General features: G+C 41.4%; 2 protein-coding genes and 1 pseudogene across 3 annotated transcripts in view; all 3 read right to left on the bottom strand.

The window, feature by feature from the left end:
- The window catches only part of N6AMT2 (N-6 adenine-specific DNA methyltransferase 2 (putative)), a 41,670-nt gene extending 32,045 nt beyond the window's left edge, over window positions 1-9,625 (bottom strand). Inside the window, exon 1 of one of the 2 annotated variants that reach the window (XM_011951331.1) lies at window positions 9,591-9,625. The gene's annotated coding sequence lies outside the window, so the exon portion shown is untranslated. The other variant, XM_011951332.1, reaches the window with a different exon arrangement.
- LOC105518361 lies at window positions 1,927-2,361 on the bottom strand (annotated as a pseudogene).
- Window positions 9,626-16,410: 6,785 nt separating the features above from the next.
- XPO4 (exportin 4) overlaps window positions 16,411-25,179 on the bottom strand; it is a 126,801-nt gene continuing 118,032 nt past the window's right edge. The window contains exons 21-23 of the mRNA XM_011951329.1: window positions 24,205-24,322; window positions 23,694-23,786; window positions 16,411-20,145 (exon numbers count right to left, since the gene is read on the bottom strand). Of these exons, the coding sequence (XP_011806719.1) occupies window positions 19,948-20,145; window positions 23,694-23,786; window positions 24,205-24,322 (409 nt within the window). The 3' untranslated portion in view covers window positions 16,411-19,947. The remainder of the gene's footprint in view (window positions 20,146-23,693; window positions 23,787-24,204; window positions 24,323-25,179) is intronic.

Below are 25,179 nucleotides of genomic sequence, written 5' to 3'. Positions count from 1 at the left end.
GGTCTCAAACTCCTGAGCTCAAGGGTTCTTCCTGCCTCAGCCTCCAAAAGTGCTGGGATTACAGGTGTAAGCCACTGCACCCAGAGTGTAGATGTTCTATATTAAGATGAGGAAGTTCCCTTTATTAGTAGTTTGCCAAGTTTGGTCATGAATGGGTGTTAAATTTTCAAATAACTTTTTGATATCAATTTATACAATCGTGATTTTTCTTTAACCTCATGATATAAATTAAACTGACTGATTTTCTATTAAACCAGTCTCACATTCCTGGAATAGGTTCCACTTAATTGTGGTATATAATTCTTCTTATGTATTTCTAGATCATATTTACTAACACTTTGCTGAGGATTCTGTCACTTATCTTCACGAGGTATATTGGTCTATAGTTGCCACCCAATCTCTGGTATTTTGTTACAGCATCCCTAGCATTTAAGGCCTGAAATTTTTTTTTTTTGTAACAGAGTTTTGCTATTGTCACCCAGGCTGCAGTGCAATGGCTCGATCTCGGCTCATTGCAACCTCTACCTCCTGAGTTCAAGTGCTTCTCCAGCCTCAGCCTCCTGAGTAGCTGGGATTACAGGCGCCCACCACCCCACCTGGCTAATTTTTGCATTTTTAGTAGAGATGGAGCTTCACCATGTTGGCCAGGCCAGTCTCAAACTCCTAACCTCCAGTGATCGCCCGCCTCGACCTCCCAAAGTGCTGGAATTACAGGCATGAGCCACCCTGCCTGGCCTGAAAATTTCTTTTATGAGAGGCCTTTAACTGCAAATTCAATTTAATACTTACAGGGCTATTCACATTATCAATTTCATACTGGGTGAGTTCTGGTAGTTTGTAGTTTCAACAAATTGGTCCACTTCATCTAAGTTGTTAAAATTTATATGTATAGAGATGTTTATAGCAGTGCCTAATTGTTTCTAACGTCTTTAGGATCTGTACTGATATCCCCATTTCATTCCTAATGTCAGTAATTTCTATTTTCTCTTTTTTCTTACTAAAGGTTCATTAATTTTATTGATCTCTTTTAAAACATAAGTTTTTGCATCATTGACTTTATTTTCAATTTCACTGATTTGTGCCTTTCATTTCCTTCCTTCTACTTTTTTTGCATTTGTTTTGTTTTAAGCTACCTTTTTGATCTGGGAGTTTAGAACACTGTTTTGAGACCATTCTTCTAATTTAAGCATTGAGTGCTTTAAATTTCCTTTTAGCAACATCCCTGCAAATTTGTATACTTTTTCACCCATTTTCATTCAGTTCAGTGTATTTTTAAATTTCTGTCTGGCTCATATATTATTTAGAAGTACACTGTTTAATTTCCAAGTGTTTGGAGATTTTCGTTAGGTTTTCTAGCATGTATAATTTCAATACTTTTTTCAAATGCTGAAGTTTGTGTAATGGCTATGGATATGGCCTATGTTGGTGAAATGTTCCATGAATACTTGAAAATAATGTATATTTTGATGTTGTTGGGTGAAGGGTTACATAAATGTGAATAGATCCTTTTGGTTAATGGTGTTATTAAGTCCCCTGTATCCTTCCTGGTTTCCCATCTAGTAGTTCTATCGATTGTTGAGAGGGAATTGAAGTACCCAGCTGTAATTGTGGATTCAGTTTTTACTTCATGCTTCATGTAATTTAAATTGTTCTCATTTGGTACATACACTCTTAGAATTGTAGTTTGTTCTTGATGAATTCACTCATCATTATGTAATTCTGTTGTTGTTGTTCTGGTGATTTCTTTACTTTTTTTTTGTGTTAAGTTTTTAAAATTATTTGCATATTTAAAAAATCGTGCATTCAGATAATTAAAATCATTTGAACAAAAAAAAAATGGCACTCTGATTAAACTGCATTACAGCCTGCAGGACACCTTGGGTCAGCTTGGTTTTACTCCAGATTTCACTGTCATCCCACCCCCACTTCTTCCTTCACCAACATGCAAGTTCTTTCCTTCCCTGCCAGCCAGATAGACAGATGGGAGAGGCAGGCGTGGCCTTCGTTGCCAGTAGTTCTTTGATGTGAAAGGGGCAGCACGGTCATTTAAACTTGATCCAACCTCTTTGCATCTTACAAGTTAAACAGCTAAAAGAAGTAAAATAAGGCGACAATGCTTGTGGAAGGTACAGTGCATAGTGGCGGCGCACGCCTCATTACGATTTGCCTGCTTGCTTCTCCTGTTCAATCATTTCTTTGGAAGGCGGTGGATTTTTCTCTTGCAGTCTCTGTCTTCTTCAGTTTCAATTTATCGAATTTCCCGATCTCAGCCATATCAGGTTTGTCAGACATGGTTGCGGAGGAGAAGCGGAGCGAGGCGGGCAAGAATGAGCGAAGTCTGGTCTGCGCAGAGGCCACCACCGAGTTGACTTCTTTACTCTTATGTCTACTTTACCTGCTATCAATAAAAGTGCTCATGCTTTTTTAAAAAAGCTTCTATGGTATATATTTTCCCCTTTCTTTCACTTTCAACACACACACCCCACTAATTTTGAAGTGAGTTTCTTGTGGGCAGCACATAGTTTTCTTCCAAAAAAAAAATCCTGGCCAGGTGCCCTGGGTGGCTCATGCCTGTTATCCCAGCACTGTGGGAGGCTGAGGCGGGTGGATCATGAGGTCACGAATTCGAGACCAGCCTGGTCAACATAGTGAACCCCGGTCTCTACTAAAAATACAAAAACTAGCCAGGCATGGTGGAGGGCACCTGTAATCCCAGCTACTCGGGAGGCTGACGCAGGAAAATCGCTTGAACCCAGGAGGCAAAGGTTGCAGTGAGTGAGATCGTGACATTGCACTCCAGCCCAGGCCACAGTGCGAGACTCCAGCTCAAAAATAAAAATAAAAAATAAATCCTTACTGATAAGCTCTTTTATTGGTGCATTTGGACCTTTTACACTTAATGTTATTATTGATATATTGTACTTAAGCCTGTTATTTCATTATTTGCTTTCTGTTTCTTCCCTTGATTTTTTTTTTTTTTTTGACTTTCTCCCAGGCTGGAGTGCAGTGATGCAGTCTTGGCTCACTGCAACCTCCGCCTCCTGATTTCAAACGATTCTCCTGCCTCAGCCTGCCCAGTAGCATTGTTTCCGCACATAAAATCTGCTGTAATTCTTATTTTCCTTCATGTCTTTCTTTTCTATGGTTTTTAAGGTTTTTCGCTCTATTACTGGTTTTGGGTATTCGATTATTATGTGCCTTGGTGTGGTTTTTTACATATTTCTTGTACTTTGTGTTTATCGAGCTTCTTAGATCTGTGGGTTTATAGTTTTTCACCAAAATTGGAAAAACTCTGCCCATTATTTCCTAAGTAATCTTCTGCCGCCCTTCCCTTTCAGGGACTCCAATTACACACATATTTAGCAGCTTCACATTGTACCACAGCTCTTTGATGCTTTCTTCATTTTAAACTTCTTTCTCTTTGTATTTCATTTGTGATGGCTTCTATTTCTAGTGTTCAAGTTTACTAATCTTCTATTCTTCTGTGTCTAATCTATTAATCTCCTACAGTGTAATTTTCACCACAGACATTTCATCTCAGACATCTCCAAAAGTTACATGAGTTTTTATTTGCATATTTCCAGTTAACATGTTCAATCTTCCCTGTAGCTTTTTGAAAGCATGGGATATAAATTTATTTATATTTATTTTAAATATAAATAAATAAATATAAATATTTATTTATTTAGCATCCTTGTTCACTACTTCTAACATATACCTATTCTGGGTCAGTTTCAGTGGACTGATTTTCCCATTATGGATTGTATTTTATTGCTTTTTTACATGTCTGATAGTTTTTTTTATTGAATGCCAGACATTGTGAATTTTAACTTATATGCTGTATATTTCTATATTCCTATATAATTATTCTTGATTTGCACTGAGACACAGTTTAGTTACTTGGAAACAATTTGATCCTTTCAGGTCTCATTTTTAAGACTGTTAGACAAGAGCAGAGCAGCACTTAGTCTAGACTGATTACACCCCATTACTGAGGCAAAACCCTTTGAAGTACTCTATCCAATGCCCCATAAATTATGAGGTTTTCCAGTCCAGCTGGTAGAAAAAGACACTATTCTTGGTCTTGAATGAGTCAGGTACTGTTCCTTCAAATCTTTTCAGATGTTTATTTCCCTATCTTCCAGTAGTTTCTCAAGGAGGTCCCTCTGTAGATACCTGGAGTTCTTTCTCTCTTCTCTCTGGTACTCAGCCTTGCACTCTAGCCATCTTGGCCTACCCAGATTCTCAGCTATTAGTGTATTTTATGTGTGGCACAAGACAATTCTTCTTCCAGTGTGGCCCAGGGAAGCCAAAAGACTGGACACCTTAATCTTTTGAAGGGTCTATTGGAAGGCTTAGATGGTAAATAGTGGCTAATTTCAGCGAACTGCAGCTCTCTGATCAGCAGCAGCTACCCATTCTCACCCTCCAGCCCCCTGACAAGCAGCTATGCATGCACTCTTGTTTTAAATCTTAATTTATAAAGGTGACAGAAAGGACATGGAGAGATCAATGCCACTGAAAGTTTAATGTTACAATTCTCCCCAGAAATGAGGGTCATGGCATGCCACAGGGGGCCAAGTGAAACTCTGTCACGAGCAGAGAGCACAAAGCAGAGAGAGGACCTGAGACTATGCCTTTATTGCTAAGTAAGTGGGAAGGATCTACGTAGGGACATCCCCTATAGGGCATAAGCAAAAACAGGCATTCTGTGGTTGTCACCAGGAAGTCTGTGATATGAGGTCTGCGCACCCACAAGAGAGGGCTTAAAAGGATGATGTAAACAACTTTAGCCTTTAGTTTATCCCTGTAATGAATACATGCCAAATAGGCAAACACAAAATCTAAGTAAACACAGAATAGTTCCAGGAGCAGCTTGGCTATGCACACATTGAGGAAACACCTTGCATAAAACTTACAGGAAATACTGTCTTTCAAACATTGGAATAATCTGCTCCGACTACCTTTGCTGCTTCTGATAAGAAAGCCAAAGACACAGGTGGCAGTCATTGTTGCAAGCCCCTCTCCCTCTGGCTAAAGTGACTTTTGGCAGATTTAAAGGGCCAGCACCTTTCCTCCATGCTTTTACTTTTCTTTTTTTACCCTTTCGTGAAGCCAGACATCTAAGGACTGAGACATTCAAACACAATGGCTTCCAGAGTTATCACATTATTCAAATGCCTAATTTTCATAACAAAAATTACAAGGCACACAAAGAAACAGGAAAGTACAGCCCATTCAAAGGAAAAAAATAAATCAAGAGAAACCATCCCTGAGAAAGACTAGATGGTTGGCCTCATAGACAAAGACTTTAAAATAACTATCTTAAAGATTCTCAGATAACCAAAGAAAGGTGTAGAGTAAGTGAGGAAAATGACATATGAACAAAATGGAAATATAAATACAGACAGAAAACAAAAGGAGACTAGAAATTCTGGAACTGAAAAGTACAACAATGAAATGAAAAACTCACTAGAGGAATTAAAAGCAGTTTTAAGCAGGCAAAAGGGAATCAGCAAGCATTAATATAGGAAAATGAAATACACACATACAATGGAATATGATTCCCTTGGAAAAGAAGGAAATTCTGATACATGCTACAATATAGATAAACCTTCAGGACATTATGCTAAATGAAATAAGCCAGTCATTTAAAAAAATACTGCATAACTCCATTTATATGAAGTACTTAGAGTTGTCAAAATCACAGAGACAGAAAGTAGAATTGTGGTTGCTAGGGGTTGGGGGGAGGGGAGAATAGGGTTGAATGGGTATAGTGTTCAGTTTTATAAGATGAACAGTGATGGATTATCTACTTTTAAGGTTTTTATACTTAGAACTAAAAATAATTTCAGCCAACATGGGGTTGTCTATAGAAGTCCCACCAAAGAATGGTATGAATGCTTGAAATGAATAGTTCTAGTTTACTACAATAAGCACAAAGAACACATTTTCAGGAAAGCATACCAGGACCCAACAGGCTGGAATATTTCCAAGTAAAAATTCCAAAGATTAGCTTGTGCGCATGCTGAACTGAGAAAACAATTCAATTTGGCATTTCAGAATTGTGAGTTCATTCAGGGAAAAAATCAGGGAACTATTAAAAGCCAATGCTGCCTGGCAAAATTGAAGAGTACAAGTTCCTAACAAAGGCTGCACCACAATACTGCCTAGAACTGAAAGAAAAATAAAAGTGTGTTTGTGTGTGTGTATGAGTGTGTCCATATACATATGCAGACACATACATACACACATATGCATATATATTTATCTTTGACATAGAAATAATTTTTTTTTTTTTTTTGAGACAGGGTTTCACCCTGTTGCCCAGGCTGGACACTGCAGCCTCAAATTCCCCAGCTCAAGCAATTCTCCCACCTCAGCCTCCTGAGTAGCTGGGACTACAGGTGCACACCACCACGCCCAGCTAATTTTTGTAGAGACAGGGGTCTCCTCATGTTGCCCAGGCTGGTCCTGAACTCCTGGACTCAAGTGATCCACCCACCTTGTTCTCCCAAAGTGCTAGGATTACAAGCATGAGCCATCATGCCCAGCCAATTCCATTTTTATTAGTACTTTCCACAGCTGCACCACTGAAGAAGGGCTTTTATTATTATTATTATTTTTTAAGATAGAGTGTCGCGCTGTCGCCCAGGCTGGAGTGCAGTGGTGCCATCTCAGCTCACTGCAAGCTCCACCTCCTGGGTTCATGTCATTCTCCTGCCTCAGCCTCCCCAGCAGCTGGGACTACACGTGCCCGCTACCATGCCTGGCTAATTTTTTGTATTTTTAGTAGAGACGGGATTTCACCATGTTAGCCAGGATGGTCTCGATCTCCTGACCTCGTGATCCACCCACCTCGGCCTCCCAAAGTGCTGGGATTATAGGCGCGAGCCACCCCGCCCGGCCATCGAAGAAGGGCTTTTAAATTACAGCCTGTAACTTGTTAATCACTTAGAAATAAAATATGAAAACCAAAAAGGAATCAGTTGACTTTAAGCACAAAACAAGGAATTCCAAAGAGCAATTTAATAAAATTGACTACTTTCATAGCTGTAAAAGGCAATTAAGTTCCAATCTATGTAAGAATTTGATCCCAAAATAAAAGTTTGAAGTGTATCAAATCCATTCCTTTGATAATCATTTTCTACCATGTAGGAAGCACTGTTCTAGGTGGTAAGTCTCAAAGTCCTTATTCTCTTGGAGCTTACATTCTAGAGAGGAAGACAGACTAAAACAATACGTATGAAATGTTAGGTAACAGTAAGATTAACAGAGGAACACATGGAGAGCATAGGGGGCTGCAATTTTAAGAGTCGTAGAATGTTTCCTACATTGTTAAAGTGAGTTCAAAAGTGCATCACTTCTAATGAGGAAAACTGAAATCGGTTAGCAAGATAAACATTAAAGATTAAATGAAATGGCCGGGAGCAGTGGCTCACACCTATAATCCAAGCACTCTGGGAGGCTGAGGCGGGCACATCACCTGAGGTAAAGAATTCAGTATCACCCTGGCCAACATGGTGAAACCCATCTCTACTAAAAATACAAAAACTAGTGGGGCGTGGTGGCAGGCGCCTATAGTCCCAGCTACTCAGGAGGCTGAGGCAGGAGAATCGCTTGAACCTGGGAGATGGAGGCTGCAGGCAGCTGAGATCTCGCCATTGCACTCCAGCCTGAGTGACAAGAAATTCATTTCAAAAAAAAATTAACCTATTTTTAACGTTTTTAAAATCACTATTTTATTATATCATTTTTAAAATTTCTAAGGGGGGTTGTGATCCAAAAGAGTTGGGAAGCACTGTGTTATATTATTATTATCTTTAAATTTTTTCTGGCTACTCTGGGCACACTGTCTATGGGGGTGGTCCTGCACCACAAGTGGCAGTAAAAAATCTTTTTCTTTACATTTTAAAATTTGTACCTACGGATTATATTGAAATTATATTATTATTAAACTGACCTTGGACCTTATGTGGCTCAGACTCTAGATCAGCAGTTCTCACAGAAGGAGGAGCCCTTTTGTCGCTAAGGGGAACACGTGGCAATGCCTGGAGACATTTTTGGTTGCCATAAATGGGAAGGAGGGTGCTACTGGCATCGGTGGGTAGGGGCTGCCGAACTTAAAATTCACAAGACAGCCCTCCACATCAAAGAAGTATCCCACCCTACAAGCTGCAGTTGAAAAATTCTAGGTTAGGCAGACACATGGCGAACACCAACGGTAAGGTGGAGGCCCTCTATAGAGAAGCACCATTCGCGCCCTGGGATCAGAGTGGAGGGACTGAGTGGGGAGAGGAGTGAAAGAGCAGGTGGCGTTTCAACTCGCCTGAAGGAAAGGTAAGGTTGAAGAGTGAGGATTTCAGAAGGATGGAACAGCCTGACCAAAGGGTCGGACACGTGGGCTTGCAGCGTTAAGCAGGGATTAGCCGCCTTCTCATGGGCTGTGGTTAGTCTCCTTTTGTATAAAATTACTCAATTTCCATGTTATCAAATTTACTTAGGGCAAAACCACCATACTATAATTTCCACATTCATTCTTGTGGGAAATTAGGTTAAAACAGTGTGACCCAGCGGAAAGAGCACTAACCTAGGAGCCATCCCAGACTCCAGTAAACCGCAGGAGAGCGAGACTCCCTCTACGAATGGGTAAGGCCTAGACATTCTCCAAATACTTTTTATAGATTGCTGTATGATTCTACCCTTAATCCAATTTACGTCCAGAAAAGGGCCAAAGGTTTTCATTTTCTTTTCATCTTTGAGTCCCCCTGCCTCAAACAGTTCCTTCCTTACTGCTTTCCAGAATTCTATTTATCCTGTTTTAAAACGAACTTTAAAAAGGAGGTAGCGCTTACAGTGAAAGGCAGGTCGTAGGTGTGCAGTGCGACGTGGTGACGGACACCGCGTGTAATCACAACCCCATCAGGAAGGCCTTCCTGTCTGACACGTGGCTCCCTCCGGGATCGTCCCCGCGCTGCTTCTGCACCTCCGAAGCTACTGGCTTCGGAGTCAAGGCAGCAGCCGTGAAGCCGTTTCGCAGTAGAGCCGCCCTCGTCCTGGTCTGTTCCACCTCGCAGCCCCCGCACCCGGCAGGGGACCCGCCTCAGAAGCCCCGGCGACAGGCGCCGCGGGTGCCCGCCCTCCAGCAGCGGACAGTCAAGCCGGGTCGGGTATTTAGCAAATTCCATCCGCGAACTTCTGAGAGCAAAGATGGAAAGGACCGCAGGCCGAGTCCTGTTTCTACTCGGAAGGAAGGCCTCCACGCGCTGCCGCAGCCTAGGGGTTCACGTTCCCCTCAGCACCAAGGCTGCGTGAGGCCCGGAAGCCAACGTGCGCGGCCCAGGACGCGGCCCCTTCCAGCGACCCGGACACGAAGCCCGACCGCGCCCAACCAGCAACCAGGACCTATTCTCAGGCCAGCGCCAGCGCCTTCCCTCAGGCATCCGCCAGTCACCGCTAACTAAACTCTCCCACCACTACCACCCTGGAAAAAAGGTGAGAAACAAACACACGAAAGGAACCTAACCCAGTCCAAAACCCCTCGGCGGCGCGCAGCCAACCCCACAGCTGCGCCTGAACCCGCCACTCACCAGCCGCGCGTGCGCAGTCGCCCAGACTCGCCGTGAGCAGTGGGAGGGGCTGACCAGAGTCGCGCTCGCGCAGGCGCAGACCCTCCCGCCTAGACGCTTGCGCCAAGACGGGCCATCTCCCGGCAGCGTCTCACTCTCGGGTTTACAATCATGGGGATTGTCTCCAGCTTGGAGTCGTTCTTTCACTTGTCTCATCAGCTGCCTCCAAGAATGGTGGCAAGAGATATTTAAGGCCCTCACAGGGCGTGGTGGCTCACACCTGTAATCCCAACACTTTGGGAGGCCGAGGCGGGCGGATCACCTGAGGCCAGGAGTTTGAGACCAGCCTCACCAACATGGTGAAACCTCCTCTCTACTAAAAATACAAAACAGCTGGGCGTGGTGGCCTGCGCCTGTAATCCCAGCTACCCAGGAGGCTGAGGCGGGAGACTCGCTGGAGCCCGGGAGCTGAGCCGAGATCACACCACAGCTACTCCAGCCTGGGTGACAGAGCAAGGCTCCGCCTAAAAAAAAAAAAAGAAATTAAGATCCTAATTAAAGTTAAACCCACTGTTTTGCACTGAGTCAAAGTGCAAAGTAGGTTTTCAAAGTCAAGGCTTCATTGGTCGATTGCTCAGTCTTTTAATCAAATCGTTGACTTTAAATGTTGACATCAAATTGAGGCTTTGGTAAAATTTAAGGGATTGGCGGTGTGGGGAGGAGAACCTTTAAAACTCGTTAGTTTTTCAGGGTCTTCAGAGTTGAGTGCGTTGATCAATATATATATTTAGACATCTAGCACCATAAGTACGTAACAATTTTCGTCAACAACACCTTAATTATCTGGCACATACAGGCACTGATTATTAAAAGGTTCCCTTACGTTTTAGCAGTTACCAAATTATAAGTGATACAAAGTATTTGTTTTCAATTTCCCAAGAACTCAATCTATATTATGCTCCTACCTCCCTTTCCTCCATTTTCTTTACCAATTTCATGATCGTGCTAAATTTTATATATTCTGCTGAGCAATGTGAAAATCCTTTCTGGTATAAGGTAAGGATATAAACTGTTCAGCTGGCAAATGATGCTATTCAGTAAGTAGTTCATGAAACAGTAGGTTTATAACTTTGGAGGTACTGTAATTTCCATTTTAAGAACTATTTCCTGTTTATAATAACCCATGCTACATTTTGACTTTGTTTTGAATTGATGACAAGTCTATTAACCAACTATTTCAAGATCAGGTGTATTCTGGAAAAGGAACAGGAAGAAAATATGTTAAAAAAAAAAAAACTAAAAGAAATTAACACAGCCGGGCACGGTGGCTCACGCCTGTAATCCCAGCACTTTGGGAGGCTGAGGTGGGCGGATCACGAGGTCAGGAGATAGAGACCATCGTGGCAAACACGGTGAAAACCCATCTCTACTAAAAATATAAAAAAATTAGCCGGGCGTGGTACCGAGCGCCTGTAGTCCCAGCTACTCGGGAGGCTGAGGCAACCCGGGAGGCGGAGCTTGCAGTGAGCTGAGATCCGGCCACTGCACTCCAGTCTGGGCAACAAAGTGAGACTCTGTCTCAAAAAAAGAAAAGAAAAGAAAGAAAGAAATTAACACGAACTGAGAAACAATAACCAACTTTTATGAGTGCATTTTTTATGGAGGTGGTGTTCAATAAACAAGAGACTGCCTCAGCTTATAACTACTTTAAACAGAAGTTTACATTCAGTCGAGTCTGACTGAAACAGTAGATCATTTTCTTTCAAAGCTGACATTGTTTTAATAGCATATGACATGTTATCTTCATGTATTTTACTATATACTATTTTTACTATTAAAGTGACCACAGATGTCAAAGTTTTTTATACCTTCACTAGACCTCATTGCTCAGACAGCATGACAGTAATACAGTAAGATTAATATTTTCCTGGTGAAACCTGTGCACTGTAATTTAATGGTTTTTGCAAATCATAAACATGTAAAATATCAGAGTACAGTCTCATTAAAGGGAAAATTACTTGTCCAGTTAAATTGGACATGAAGGATGTCTTCAATTTCAATTCAGGAATTATTCCTTTTGTGTATTCACCAATGATTTTTGTTCATATGCTTCTCTTCAGAAATGGTGCAAAAAAAAAGTAAACCAGACTCGGGGCCAGGTGCAGGGCTTACGCCAGTAATCCCAGCACTTTGGGAGGCCGAGGTGGGCAGATCACCTGAGGTCAGGAGTTTGAGACCAGCCTGGTCAACATGGCGAAACTCCATCTCTACTAAAAATACAAAAATTAGCCGGGTGTGGTGGCACATGCCTGTATTTCCAACTACTTGGGAGGCTGAGGCAGGAGAATCGCTTACACTCGAGGTGGAAGTTGCAGTGAGTCAAGATCACGCCACTGCACTCCAGCCTGGGTGACAGAGGAAGTCTGTCTCAAAAAAAACAAAAACCACACTAGACTCAGTTATTCTTAAAACAACAACAAACAAATTACCTGTAATTACAAAAACAGATTCACGTGTTTTTCTTCCATTGACTGCTTTATCAGTTATTCGAATTATCCTAAGCATGTTGCAAAGGATATTCCTTAGATTTCTAGTCCTATACGGTACTTTGAGAAAAGATTGTATAAAGTAAAAATCAGGAAAATCTGGTTAAACTCTTCTTCTGAGTTTCACAATAGGCATTAATGTATTAAAGCCTTCAACTTAATGCACTGAAGAAACCCGTTTTATCAAAACGTATTTAATAACAATTATTTTTAAGAATTACTAATGCATGAAACTCACTTTGGCAATCACTGTTAGGATTTTTTCACTGTTGTAGAAATAATAGGTGCATATTCAGCAGAAAATAAAATCCTTGTTGCTGTGGTTTGAACAGCTCCCTTGCAAAATTCAATTGTTGCCAATGTGCCAGTATGAAGAGGTGAGGCTTTTAAGAGGTGATTAGGCCAAGAGAGTTCCTCCCTAATGAATGAAATTAGGTCCCATTACAAAGGAGCTTGAAGGAGGGAGTTGATTCTCTCTTGCCAGCATCTGGTGATGGCTTTCTTGCCTCTTCCACATGATGGAAGGAGAAGGGCAGCCTCCAGAAATGAGAGACTAAGTTTCTGTTCTTTAGTCTCAGGTATTGTAACAGCACCAAACAGACTAAGATAGTTGACTTAAATAGAACAGACTAAGATAGTTGACATAAACATATCCATTTTCTCATTAAAAAAAGATACAGTAAATAAATACGGTGAATTCTACCCCAATATCCCTAGGACGGTTGTGGCTAGGGCTACAATGTAGTATCACTGTGAAGATATTACAGCATGGATTTAAAAGCAATTGACTATTAGGTATCAGACTTAGTGTTAGGATACATTTACCTAATAAAATGAAATGTGTTTTCAGAAATCATCTTTAAATACAACGGAATTTATTGAACATCTACTATTGTATTTTATCCATCACTTTTAAATTTTTTCTTTGGAACACTTATAAGCTCATGGTATGGATAACAGACCTGTGGAAATTAATGGAAGCCCTATGTAGGTTAGTTAGAAATTGAATCTAGGTCTGCCTCTACCCTGCAGTCTACCAGTTCAAGTAGCTTTACCAGGTAAGTCCTTAGAAATAACCATAACATCCAGGGCAGTGCAGTTATAAACAGGTGTACAAATAAGAAGTTCCACTACTCACTATATCTTGGGCTTTCTTAAAGGAGTATTTGAAGCCTAAGATGGTAAAGTAGGCAGAAATGAACATTATCAAAACAAGAACAAAACTGCTCACTACTATGGGGATAAAAATGTTTAGCAGATCCTATTTGTTTTTGTTCATTCATCATCTCTGGGAAACATCAATGACTTACCACAGTTCACTCTCACGCTATATATTAAAAATAATTTACAGGGACACTCAGTAGGAGGTTGAATTATACGCCAGAACTGAGACAGGATGCTGCCGGGGGTGCTGTGTGGAATTTCCCAGCAAAAGATTATTTCATTTATTTCACCAAATATACCATTTCCACTTAGTTTTAAAAGAAGTCAAACTGAATTGCCATTTGAGATTACATAGAATGCACAAGACCCGATCTAAGATCCTATGTTTAAAAAAACAAAGAAGGCCGGGCGCAGTGGCTCACGCCTATAATCCCAGCACTTTGGGGGGCCGAGGCAGGCAGATCACGAGGTCAGGAGATCGAGACCATCCTGGGGAACACGGTGAAACCGTCTCTACTAAAAATACAAAAAATTAGCCAGGTGTGGTGGTGGCGCCTGTAGTCCCAGCTACTCGGGAGGCTGAGGCAGGAGAATGGCGTGAACCCGGGAGGAGGAGCTTGCAGTGAGCCAAGATCGCGCCACGGCACTCCAGCCTGGGCGACAGAGCAAAATTCCGTCTCAAAAAACAAACGAACAAGACTGTCTTATAATCTAATCAGCCAGTCAAAGGCGTCACTCATAAGCAACCAAACTGTATTTTTGGAGAGCCCCATTAAAGATGTCTTTTAAAAAAGCAGTTACAGATTTTTATATATTTGGGACCTTTGAAATCATCTGTGGCTCTCAAATGACAGATGATTAGCTTGTGTGTATGGCCCCACACTTGGTAATGAAAGAAAGGAAACAAAAATACACTCTAATTGGTTTTCTTAAACAACTTTTCTTTATCCACCTTTGGAGGGGAATAAATCTCAATATAACCTAAATAACAACATTACAAATCAAAGAATATTCAAAGCATATTCAGGTTAAAAATGAACATTTTAAAAATGCATTTTCTTTAAAAATTAACTTTTCACTTCATATGTTTACAAGATTTAACACTAGGCAAAGGGTGGATCTGTCTAGCACACAATAAGATGGTAATTCACCACTTTCCCTGAAAGGCCAAAAAGAATGACTCAAACTGCTAAAAGTATTTACTAAATATGCACCAAAGATAATCACTTAACTGTGAAATTGTTTTTAAGGCTGTGGGCTGAGATAAATATTATAAAATATAGACAGGACTGTTATATTTCTAATACTGGATATGTTGTGAGTACCAGCGGTTCTCCCAGAAGGTAATGTAAATCTTGATTTTTATCTGTACAGATGTCTTCATTTTTTTAAGTTTAAAATTATTTTAGGACTGTGTAATGTCCCCAGTGTCAATCTTCCTATAATGGTAAAGAAACTAGCACCATTTCAATGAGTTTCATAAAAGAGTCTAGCTAAATACCCACGAACAAATCACACATGGTCAAAACAAAAATGTAATAAAAATATTTAGTGACAAGACACATTTTAACTCCCATTTATGAATTTTAAAAATACAAATAAAATTTTATCAACCTGATATTCGGCCTATAACTGGCTCAATACATAGCCTTAATTTATTTCCTAAAACCATATTGCAGCATCTTCTGAAAAACTAAATGCAACTTTATACCTTCATTAGTTATGTTAATAGAGGTAAATATTTAAACAGTACACTCATCCCTGGGTCTTTAAAAAAAACTGAAAAGTCTTAGTGTAAGTTTAAAATTTTAATATTTATAAATTTAAAAAATTTTACACGTGCTGAGTGGTAGCAGTGCTAACATTTTTGTGACCATTAAACCACAAACTCACTGCATAGAGCTTCTTTCTTTGTACAGAGAATCAAATCACAATACCAACATTTGCAATCTGTAATAATGTTATGTGGTAAAAGACACCACACCAGGAAGCCTGGGCTCGGAAAACACTGGAGGTCAGATCCCCAGTAGGTACACGGTGCAGATGCAGTATGTAATTTCAGGCTAGGAAAATTAGCTACTAGTGTGTATCTGACAGTTCCTAATAGCTAAGAGGCCTAAGAATGCAGACTGGGGGGAAAAAAACAAATCAAAACCAAAATTAAAAAAAAAAACACCTTTCCAATTGCTGGGAGGGCCTGGGAACAGGGAAATAGCAAACCACAGTGGGAGAGGCGGGTAAAGACGCGAGCTTCACGCGGGTCATGGGCGAGCCACACCGCCCAACTCTTAGGAGGGCACTGCCACAGCCCACTTCAGCATTCCAGTCTTTACTAAGACTTCCCCACAGAGCGCTACAGCAGGAAACCGATTCTTCATTCATTCTCTTAAAACAGAATGAATGCCCAGTATGAAACTTCTATTTTTATTGAACCAAACATATTCTTTGGTTAACTATGTCATGGGTTCCTACTATCATCAACCAAGCATACTTCACATATTTTATATCTAAATGAAAATATGCTTAAAATTCAGCCGGAACCATGGCACTTCACATCAATCTGAGCTCAGCAATACGCCTAATTTGGACATTTTAATTTTAGAAAACCAATTTTTAAAAATTCTTTTTTTTTTTTTTTTTTTGAGACGGAGTCTTGCTCTGATGCCCGGGCTGGAGTGCTATGGCCGGATCTCAGCTCACTGCAAGCTCCACCTCCCGGGTTCACGCTATTCTCCTGCCTCAGCCTCCCGAGTAGCTGGGACTACAGGCTCCTGCCACCTCGCCCGGCTAGTTTTTTTGTATTTTTTAGTACAGACGGGGTTTCACCGTGTTAGCCAGGATGGTCTTGATCTCCTGACCTCGTGATCCGCCCGTCTCGGCCTCCCAAAGTGCTGGGATTACAGGCTTGAGCCACCGCGCCCGGCCTTGGTTTTCAGAACATAGTTACCAAGTGGGAGAATAACCACTTACATTTAAAAAACAGTTTAACACATTATAATATCCTCAAATCAACAATGTTGTTTTGTGGGAAAGCTTACAGAAAATTATAATGTTAAACCTCATAGCGAAATCAGTTCCTTATTCTCTGGTTTTAAAAAATACAAACAAACCTTAAGAAGTCCTGAGGTTCCTTCTAACTTAAAAGGTTAATGTTTTATTCAGGAACCAATAATAACTCCTCATTAAAGACAACTAACTCAGTAAGGTCTACTGACAACCACCTCTAACAACAGAGGTGGCACACAGATAAAAATTATAACAGAGAAAAATATTATTTCAGGGTTCAGAATGATGTTGTATATTAGGAGACTCAAACTTGTAATCCTTGAAACTGACAGCTAGTTCCCTTCAATACTTGAGGGGTTCATAGAAGTATTAACAGAAATGGGAAACATGGTGATATTATAACTATAAAGACTTGACATTTTTGGTAAAAGAGAAAGTTCAAAGACAGTAAAGGGGAGTGTTAAATAATGCTGACCGGGGGGAAATTGTAACTTGCTTTTCAAATGAAATTCGTGGACAAGTAGTAGTCAAGTAGTAGTAACCATCTCATCTGAACAGAGTAATGTAAATAATTAGATACACAGTTTACAATGAAATAAGACTAAATTCTTAAAATTAGTTTGAAAAAACCTGCGGTTTGTTTACATTAAATGTCACACTTTACACCAGACAAAAACTCAATGCAGTGATGTTAACATGCGACTGTCTTCTAACAGAGATGGCCAGCCTATAAGACCCGAATAACGGTGTTGGAAAGGACACTGTCGAATACTGTCAGGTAGTGTTGCTACTGAAGCAGCCACCCAACCAGCACAAGGACCATAAAAGCAAATCAATCCTTTTAACAAAACTAGAACACAGTGACCGGTGCTACTACAGTAACAGACTGTGAAAGTACAAAGTCTTTCGTGATTGTGCCTTGGGAAATAAATGGGTCAAGGAAAACGAGAAACAAAGAATGTATGGAAAACTAGAGGTTAAAGGATACTATACGAACAACAGAAATTTTATAAAACAAAAATCTAAAAATGAAATACTTGACAGTATCCCTTTGACATATATAAAAGAGGGTACAAATAATGTTTTTGTTTTAAAAAATGTTTTAACAACAGTCAGTTTTAACAGAAAAAAAATCAACTGACTAGATTTAAGCCAGTGTTCTTGAGACCCACTGGGCCAAGAGCATTAAAACAAAACAAGACAGGAGAAGTTAATAAACACGCTAAAGACAAAACTGGACAAAATAAAACACAAAGTGAACAAGCATCCAATCAGGCAAACACGCACACAACCACCCGGAAAAGGTCTAGCCGTTGCAACTCAGTGGCATCCCCATCACCTAAAAAATGATAGTGGCTTCTCCTCACCCCAGTGTGCCAACATTCAACATTCTGGTGATCTCGTTAAGTATTATTTGGTCCAATCTGAGGAAGGTCTTTTTAAACTAAAACTAGTCTAATGAAATTAGACCTCAGGAATATGGAGGTGAGATTTTCTATTTTCAGTATTGTAATAGGATCTGGGCAAATTCTGCAAATATGTTGCCATCTGGATAAAAGTTGTTAAATATAGATGCCTTTTTACTTACCAAGGCATTCCTTTCCCACTCATCTTTATTTTTAATACCTTGATTATAGTTTTGTCATGGCGCGTGGACCTGTCCAGTCAATTGTGTGTTTCAGTGCCCTTTGGTAAACAGACTGTACTTAGCACACACAGACACACATAATTCACAGCAGCTGAGAAAGCCGGAGGGCGCTGGGACACACAACACCAAGAACAATGCAGAACAAACAGATTACTGCTGCATGTCACTTCAGGTTTTTTAAGGGGAAAAAAAAAACACCAAAAAATAAATGCATCAAAGTATTTTTTAAAATACAGAAACGTGTACTTCAGGATGACTGGTATTAGTTTCCTTCCTGGCAGTCTTTTCAAGGTGTTTTTGCTTCCCCTTAATTGTGACTCAATGGTGATCAAATTGAGAGAAATATAAGTTATGGCCCAAGGCCCTGCATTCACATCTACCTAACATCACATGCACAGGTTGGATGTAATTTAGATGCTCCAGTTTTGTTAACTGTTAATAACACAGAATTATACAAAGTTTTGCACAGTATCACATGTAATGACATATATGCTATATGCAATCAGGTAGAAAAACTGTATTTGCAGAATGGTGTAGCAGATAGGTATCAGGAACATGGTGGAAGCAGAGTTTCATGAGTGCACCTGTGCCACAGTCCTCTACCTGTCACTGTGTTGTGAAAGTATTGCAATGAGTGGAGTTTCATATGCCTGCTGTGTATAAATCAGCTTTTGTTTCCACAATGTAAGCTGGCACACTGAATTAGGGGAGCATGGCAGCTGTATAAAAATCCTGATTAAAAGATCGAACTAGAGGATCTGAAGTGAATTTTTAACCTCTGAAATTAAATTCACTGGCTCCCGTGACTGGAGAAGAATTATTGCCCCTAATGCCCCAACGTGCAATAGTCTGTGTGAATCAGTAATTCACATCCTTTAAAATAATTATTGCTTAAGCAAGCCATTTAGAATAGATATGAGCTATGTGGCTGGAGAGAAACACACTCAAAAAGTTAGACTAGACGGGAACAAGCCTTTCATTTCACTGATAAACCTACATAAATACACGATCGAAAGGGGCAACAGCTTCATAGCAGCTAACACCCTAAACCAACTCTGAAGCATCAAGACGTGGTTTCTTACTAAAACAAATCAGCTGTTTTTGTACTTTCCTCTTAAAATTAAGGCAATGAAATGGCTACAGTTCCTAAGGTTATTTTTATAGAACAAAAATATACATGTATTTTCCTCCTCAAGTTCAGGCATCAGAGTATGATTAGTGACTTATATCCACACAAAACCTGCAACACTGGATTGATGTAAGAGAGACAGAGAGAAAAGAAAGAGAGAGAGACAGAAAGCAAGAAAAGCAAGCAAGCAAGAAAGCAAGCTAAGAAAAAGCCAACAAACCCCTGGTGATGTCTCCCCTTCCTGCTGAATTATAAACCCAATCATCAAAGGGAGGAGAAGCTAGAAAGCATAAAACCTCTGAAGAGTTTTCAATGTCTCTTTCATTGATTCAAAACTTTTGGGGTGGCGGAAAGGAGAAGCTTATTAACATGAAGACTCCTGGGCCCAACAACCAAACATTAAGACTCTGAAGGTCTACAGATGGCGCTGGGCCTAAGAATCTACCTTTTCACCAGCTCCTCAAGTGATGCAGGTGATCTATGGAGATTTTGAGAAACACTACCTAGCATATATCCATTTCATATTTAATGACAAAAATTCTAAACTTTGGCTAGCCACCTATGTTAAAAGGAAAAAAGGCACTGCATATGTATTTCGTGGTGCCCATATCTGTTTGCACATATATGGAATTTCATTTTGAAAATTTTAAATCATCATTCAAAATCTAAAAGACATATGTATGACAGATTGTGGCTAACACTTAACAGCAGAAGCTGATGCCAAGTTGACCTCTCCTGTTTCACTGTATTACATACATATCAAACTTTCAGGCTCTCCAAAATCCAAAATGGCCAAATGAACTGAGGAACAGGACAAGACTCAAGTCAACTTTCAGCAATTCAGTGCACTTTGCAGAAAGGATCTAAAGCATGAAGTTACGTTGTTTATTTTACACAAAGGAGACCACCGACATTTGCCATAAATTCTTCTAAACTCTTTAAGAAGGCCATCTTCTGCTTCCGGTCCAGCGTGGCAGGAGTGCTGCTTGCAGTGAGCTTATTGAAGGCATCTGCTAATCTCTGGTAAATAACTGGGTCTTGCTGACTTGACAGTAATGTTTCGACCAGTTCAGAATATTCAGCCTATTGAAGAGATAAAGGAAACACAAGTATCCTCCTTAGAATATCATACAAGTAGATCTATCAGTTACTGGACTGTGGGGTTCCAAAAGGCAGGGGCATATTTTAAGAGTTAACATTTAGAGTAATTCAGCATTTAAGTACTACTGTTTGAAAACCTTTTACATGAATTAATTCATCTATCATTTACAACAATGCTTTGAGACAGGTACTGTTTCTATTCCTATTCCAGAGGTGAAAGTTTCGACACTCAGTGAGGTGAAGTGATATGGCCCAGATCAAGCAAGAGTCCAGGTAATGTAGCCCCAAGACCCATGTGATAAATAACTTTGTTGTGCTGACTCTTCAAAGCACGTTATTCCTATTTATTTTGCATTTTACATATAATCTAAGTCTGCAATAGTTCCCCAGAGGTTAATAGAGATATATTGTACACCCAGTTCTGAGGACAGCGGTGTGCACAAAGACAGGACAGGCAGGAGCCTTTTCGGAGGAGGGGGCGGAGAAATATATTCCAGCGCCTTCTCCAAGTGCAGCAGGGCACTCTGAAAGCTCCAAACCGGCATTGTGCCCAGCAGCTCTTAGAGAAAGGGCAGGAAAAGGACTTTAGTAAATACAGGAATATGGGAAATTTTCTTTTTTTTTTTTTTGAGACGGAGTCTGGCTCTGTCGCCCAGGCTGGAGTGCAATGGCCGGATCTCAGCTCACTGCAAGCTCCGCCTCCCGGGTTCACGCCATTCTCCTGCCTCAGCCTCCCGAGTAGCTGGGACTACAGGCGCTGCCACCTCGCCCGGCTAGTTTTTTGTATTTTTTAGTAGAGACGGGGTTTCACCGTGTTAGCCAGGATGGTCTCGATCTCCTGACCTCGTGATCAGCCCGTCTCGGCCTCCCAAAGTGCTGGGTTTACAGGCTTGAGAGCCCGGCCAATTTTCTATTTTTAATACTGTATTATAAAGGCTTAAAAAGGAAAGTGGAAGAAGGTTTAGGCTTAAGGGAAATTCAACCAGGACAGAGGTAAGCTCTCAAAAAAAGCTGGCCTGGAGGCCGGGTGCGGTGGCTCACGCCTGTAATCCCAGCACTTTGGGAGGCCGAGGCGGGCAGATCACGAGGTCAGGATATAGAGACTATCCTGGCTAACACGGTGAAACCCCGTCTCTACTAAAAATACAAAAAAAATTAGCCAGGCGTGGTGGCGGCGCCTGTAGTCCCAGCTACTCGGGAGGCTGAGGCAGGAGAATGGCCTGAACCCGGGAGGCGGAGCTCGCAATGAGCGGACATCGCACCATCGCACTCCAGCCTGGGCGACAAAGTGAGGCTCTGTCTTAAAAAAAAAAAAAAGCTGGCCTGGTCAGACATAGTGGCTCAGGCCTTTAATGCTAGCACTTTGGGAGGCTGAGGAGGGAGGACTGTTTGAGCCCAGGAATTTGAGACCAGCCTGGGCAACACAGTGAGATCCCACCTCTACAAAGAATTTAAAACGTAGGCAGTTGTGGTGGTGCACAGCTGTAGTCCCAGCTACCTGGGAGGCTGAAGTGGGAGGACTACTTGAGCCCTGGAGGTTGAGGCTGCAGTGAGCCATGACTGCTCCACTGCACTACAGCCTGGGCAACAGAGTGAGATCCTGTCTCACTGCAACCTCTGCTTCCTGGGTTCAAGTGACCCTCCCACCTCAGCCTCCCAAGAGTCTGGGACTACAGGCATGCACCACCATGCCTGGCTCATTTTTGTGTTTTTAGTAGAGATGGGGTTCTGCAATGTTAAGCAGGCTGGTCTCAAGCTCCCAGCCTCAATCGATCCATACACCTTGGTCTCCCAAAGTACACAAATTACAGGCATGAGCCACTGTGCCTGGCATGCTGTAATTTTTCACTGGTTTCTTGGGCTATCATGATAGACCAAAATGGCGAAACCAAACGTTAATTACATTTGGAAAAGGAGGGTAAGGTGCAGCATCCCCATCCCCAACCATGGAGCCAGAGCGGCACCCCTGACTACCCTATCCAAGGGACAGTCCTGTTCACAGGGACCAAGTATAATCTCCTATCATTTCCCTACTCATAAGAAATGGTAGAGGTGGCCAGGCCTGGGGCTCACACCTGTAACCCTAGGCACTTTGGGAGGCCGAGGGGGGTGGATTGTTTCTTAAGTTCAGGAGTTCTACACAAGCCTGGGCAACATGGTGAAACTGCGTCTCTACAAAAAATAAGCCAGGTGTGGTGGTGCACACCTGTAGTCCCCGCTACTTGGGGAGCTGAGGCAGGAGGATCGCTTGAGGCCAGGAGGCCGAGGCTGGATTGAGCAGTAATTGCACCAGTGCACTCCAGCCTGGGTAATAAAGTGTATCAAAAAAAAAAAAAAAAGCGAGATGGCAGAGCCTCTGGGGCCGGGCAGCAGGTTTCATACTGGCCATTCCTAAAACCTGCTCTGTTCTACAGTGTGCAAGTATGTTAAAATGGAAGGGGAGGGGAGGTGAGGGAGGAAGGGACAGAAGGTGGAAGTGGGGGAGGAAAGGAGGGAGGGAGGGAGGGAGGAAGAAAGGAAGGAAAGGAAAGAAAGAGATAAAAGAAAAGAAAAAAGAGAGAGAGAAAGAAAAAAGAAACAAAGAAAAGAAGGAGGGAGAGAGGATCAGAATGTAATGGTTTAAATATATGCAGACAAGAAGACTACCTTGCTAGTAAGCAACAAGTATATGAAATGACAGAGAAAGGGCAGAGTTGAGAGGGGTACCACCTGCAGGAAGTGGCAGCCTAACACAGAGGGCAGGAAATAGAGCCCCAGAGCACTCAGCTTGGGGCACAGATGTGACAGGAAGTCCAGAGAAAGGAGGTCTTTAAAATAGTATGGAAGACCTGCTCTAAACCCTTTTTAAAGATGGAAATAAAATGCCATAGCTTCTTGGCCATGCTGGGAGGTGTATATATACATATATGTATGTATATATATGTGTGTGTGTGTATATGCATGGGAGAGGAAAATGGGAAACTGAGGCAGCAACATATTCAGTATGGTCCTTTTCATAAATTTCACAGGCACCTATTCCATCAGAAGCGGGGAGACAGGGAAGCTAGCCTAACTCTTCTATTAACCCCATTATCAGTGATGCTTCAGAGTCTTTAAAAGATCAACAAAATGAAATAACATACTGTTTTCTATAATATGCAGTAAAATACTGTCTTCCACGCTGTCTGAAGGCAGACTCTTCCTTGTCTGCCAGCTTGTTTCTCTTACAAAGCCATGAATTCTTCACACACCCATTATGTATTCGTCATTCCTAGCACAGGCTTTGGGGCAGTGACCATTACAAAAGATGGTTCATAATGGTGGAGGACAAAAAATAAATGCTTTGAACTGTCAAACAGCTGTCAGATAAACAGAAACTGACATGTGAGAGCTAATAAAGAAGCTAAGAAATATTGCCTCACTGAAACAGAACTGAGGCACTGAGTCGCAGATCCCATAAGAAAGGGGGATTAATGACCCACCATCTATCTCAACAATTTCTTTGCAAAACGGAATGAGAAGAGTCCCCTGAAAAGAGGCATGTCCAGTACCTGGTGCAAACACACCAACGTGTAGAAAGCTTCGCCAGCCGCAGTGGTCATCTCTGTGTTGTGCTTTTGCAAAACCAGCATATCAAAAACCAGCTGAAATTACATTAAGACTTATAAATAAAAACATAGGATGATCATATATCCTCCAGTCCCTCCCCAGTCCAAAAAAGAAAAAGAGAGGGGTGGTTGTTATTCTATTTATTAAATCAATCTGAAATTTTCCTTAATGTTTAAAAAAAAAAAAAAGACATTGCAACTTGCTGTGGTATCTGAATAATCAACGATATCAAATTCCCTCAATATTTACCACATCAATCTTCAAGAACACAAAAAATAGTGGATGAGAATGTGTCCATGAAGAGTTGATCTCCAGGAAATAACAGTGAACAGGAAGTCACGGTTTCCTCGCCCCCAAAAGAAGGGAAGCATTTCCTCATTTGAATGCAGAATTCTGTGTACCGACCATACTTTTGAAAGTAGATGATTTTCTGACCTACCACAGACATCTTACCTTCAGAAAGTGCCGTGTTGCTAGAAAAAGTGGTGAGTCTGTTTCTTGTGCTTTTGCACACTGTTCAGCTAACGGTGTCAGGGCCTCCAGGCAGAGCTGGCAAACCTCCGAACTCATTCTGATCATGAAGGTCAAAGAACAAACTCGATTGGATATATTCGATTTATAAAAGATAAAAAAAATTATAGCTAGTGTTAAACGGATGAGTGTTTCTAGAAATGAATACAGACACACAAGCAGACTCCTGGGCAATCTCTTCACTGAGTTATATAAGGAAAGAAGATTTCCAGTGTCCTTCAGATCGCCTGTAAGGGTTCTGGGTTTGAGCCTGGTGATGTACAGCTTGTTTCAGTTTATGATACATACGACTTATTAAAAAGTCATATTATTCTCTACAATCACAGCTACGACCAGAGACCCAGCTCAACATTACTAATGGGACCCTGATGAAGGGGTAACTCTGGAACCAGGGACCGAATGCCTCAGAGATCTGTGAAAGGACAGGACGAGGCAAACTAATGAAAGAAACAGAGCAGTTACAGAAGTGACAGGTTTTTGTTTTGTTTTGTTTTGTTTTTTTTGAGACAGAGTTTCGCTCTTGTTGCCCAGGCTGGAGGGCAATCACGCAATCTCGGCTCACTGCAACCTCCGCCTCCCGGGTTCAAGCGATTCTCCTGCCTCAGCCTCCCAAGTGGCTGGGACTACAGGCACAGAGCAGTTACAGAAGTGACAGGTTTTTGTTTTGTTTTGTTTTTTTTTTTTTTGGACGGAGTTTCACTCTTGTTGCCCAGGCTGGAGGGCAATCAATGGTTTGATCTCGGCTCACTGCAATCTCCGCCTCCCAGGTTCAAGCGATTCTCTTGCCTCAGCCTCCCAAGTAGCTGGGATTACAGGTGACTGCCACCATGCCCAGCTAATTTTTGTATTTTTAGTCAAGATGGGGTTTTCCTATGTTGGCTAGGCTGGTCTTGAACT

This window comes from Colobus angolensis, unplaced genomic scaffold (assembly GCF_000951035.1).
Source record: "Colobus angolensis palliatus isolate OR3802 unplaced genomic scaffold, Cang.pa_1.0 Scaffold318, whole genome shotgun sequence".
NCBI classification, from domain to species: domain Eukaryota; kingdom Metazoa; phylum Chordata; class Mammalia; order Primates; family Cercopithecidae; genus Colobus; species Colobus angolensis.
The sequence above is the reverse complement of the archived record's forward strand: the minus strand, read 5'-3'. Positions and strand labels throughout refer to the sequence as shown.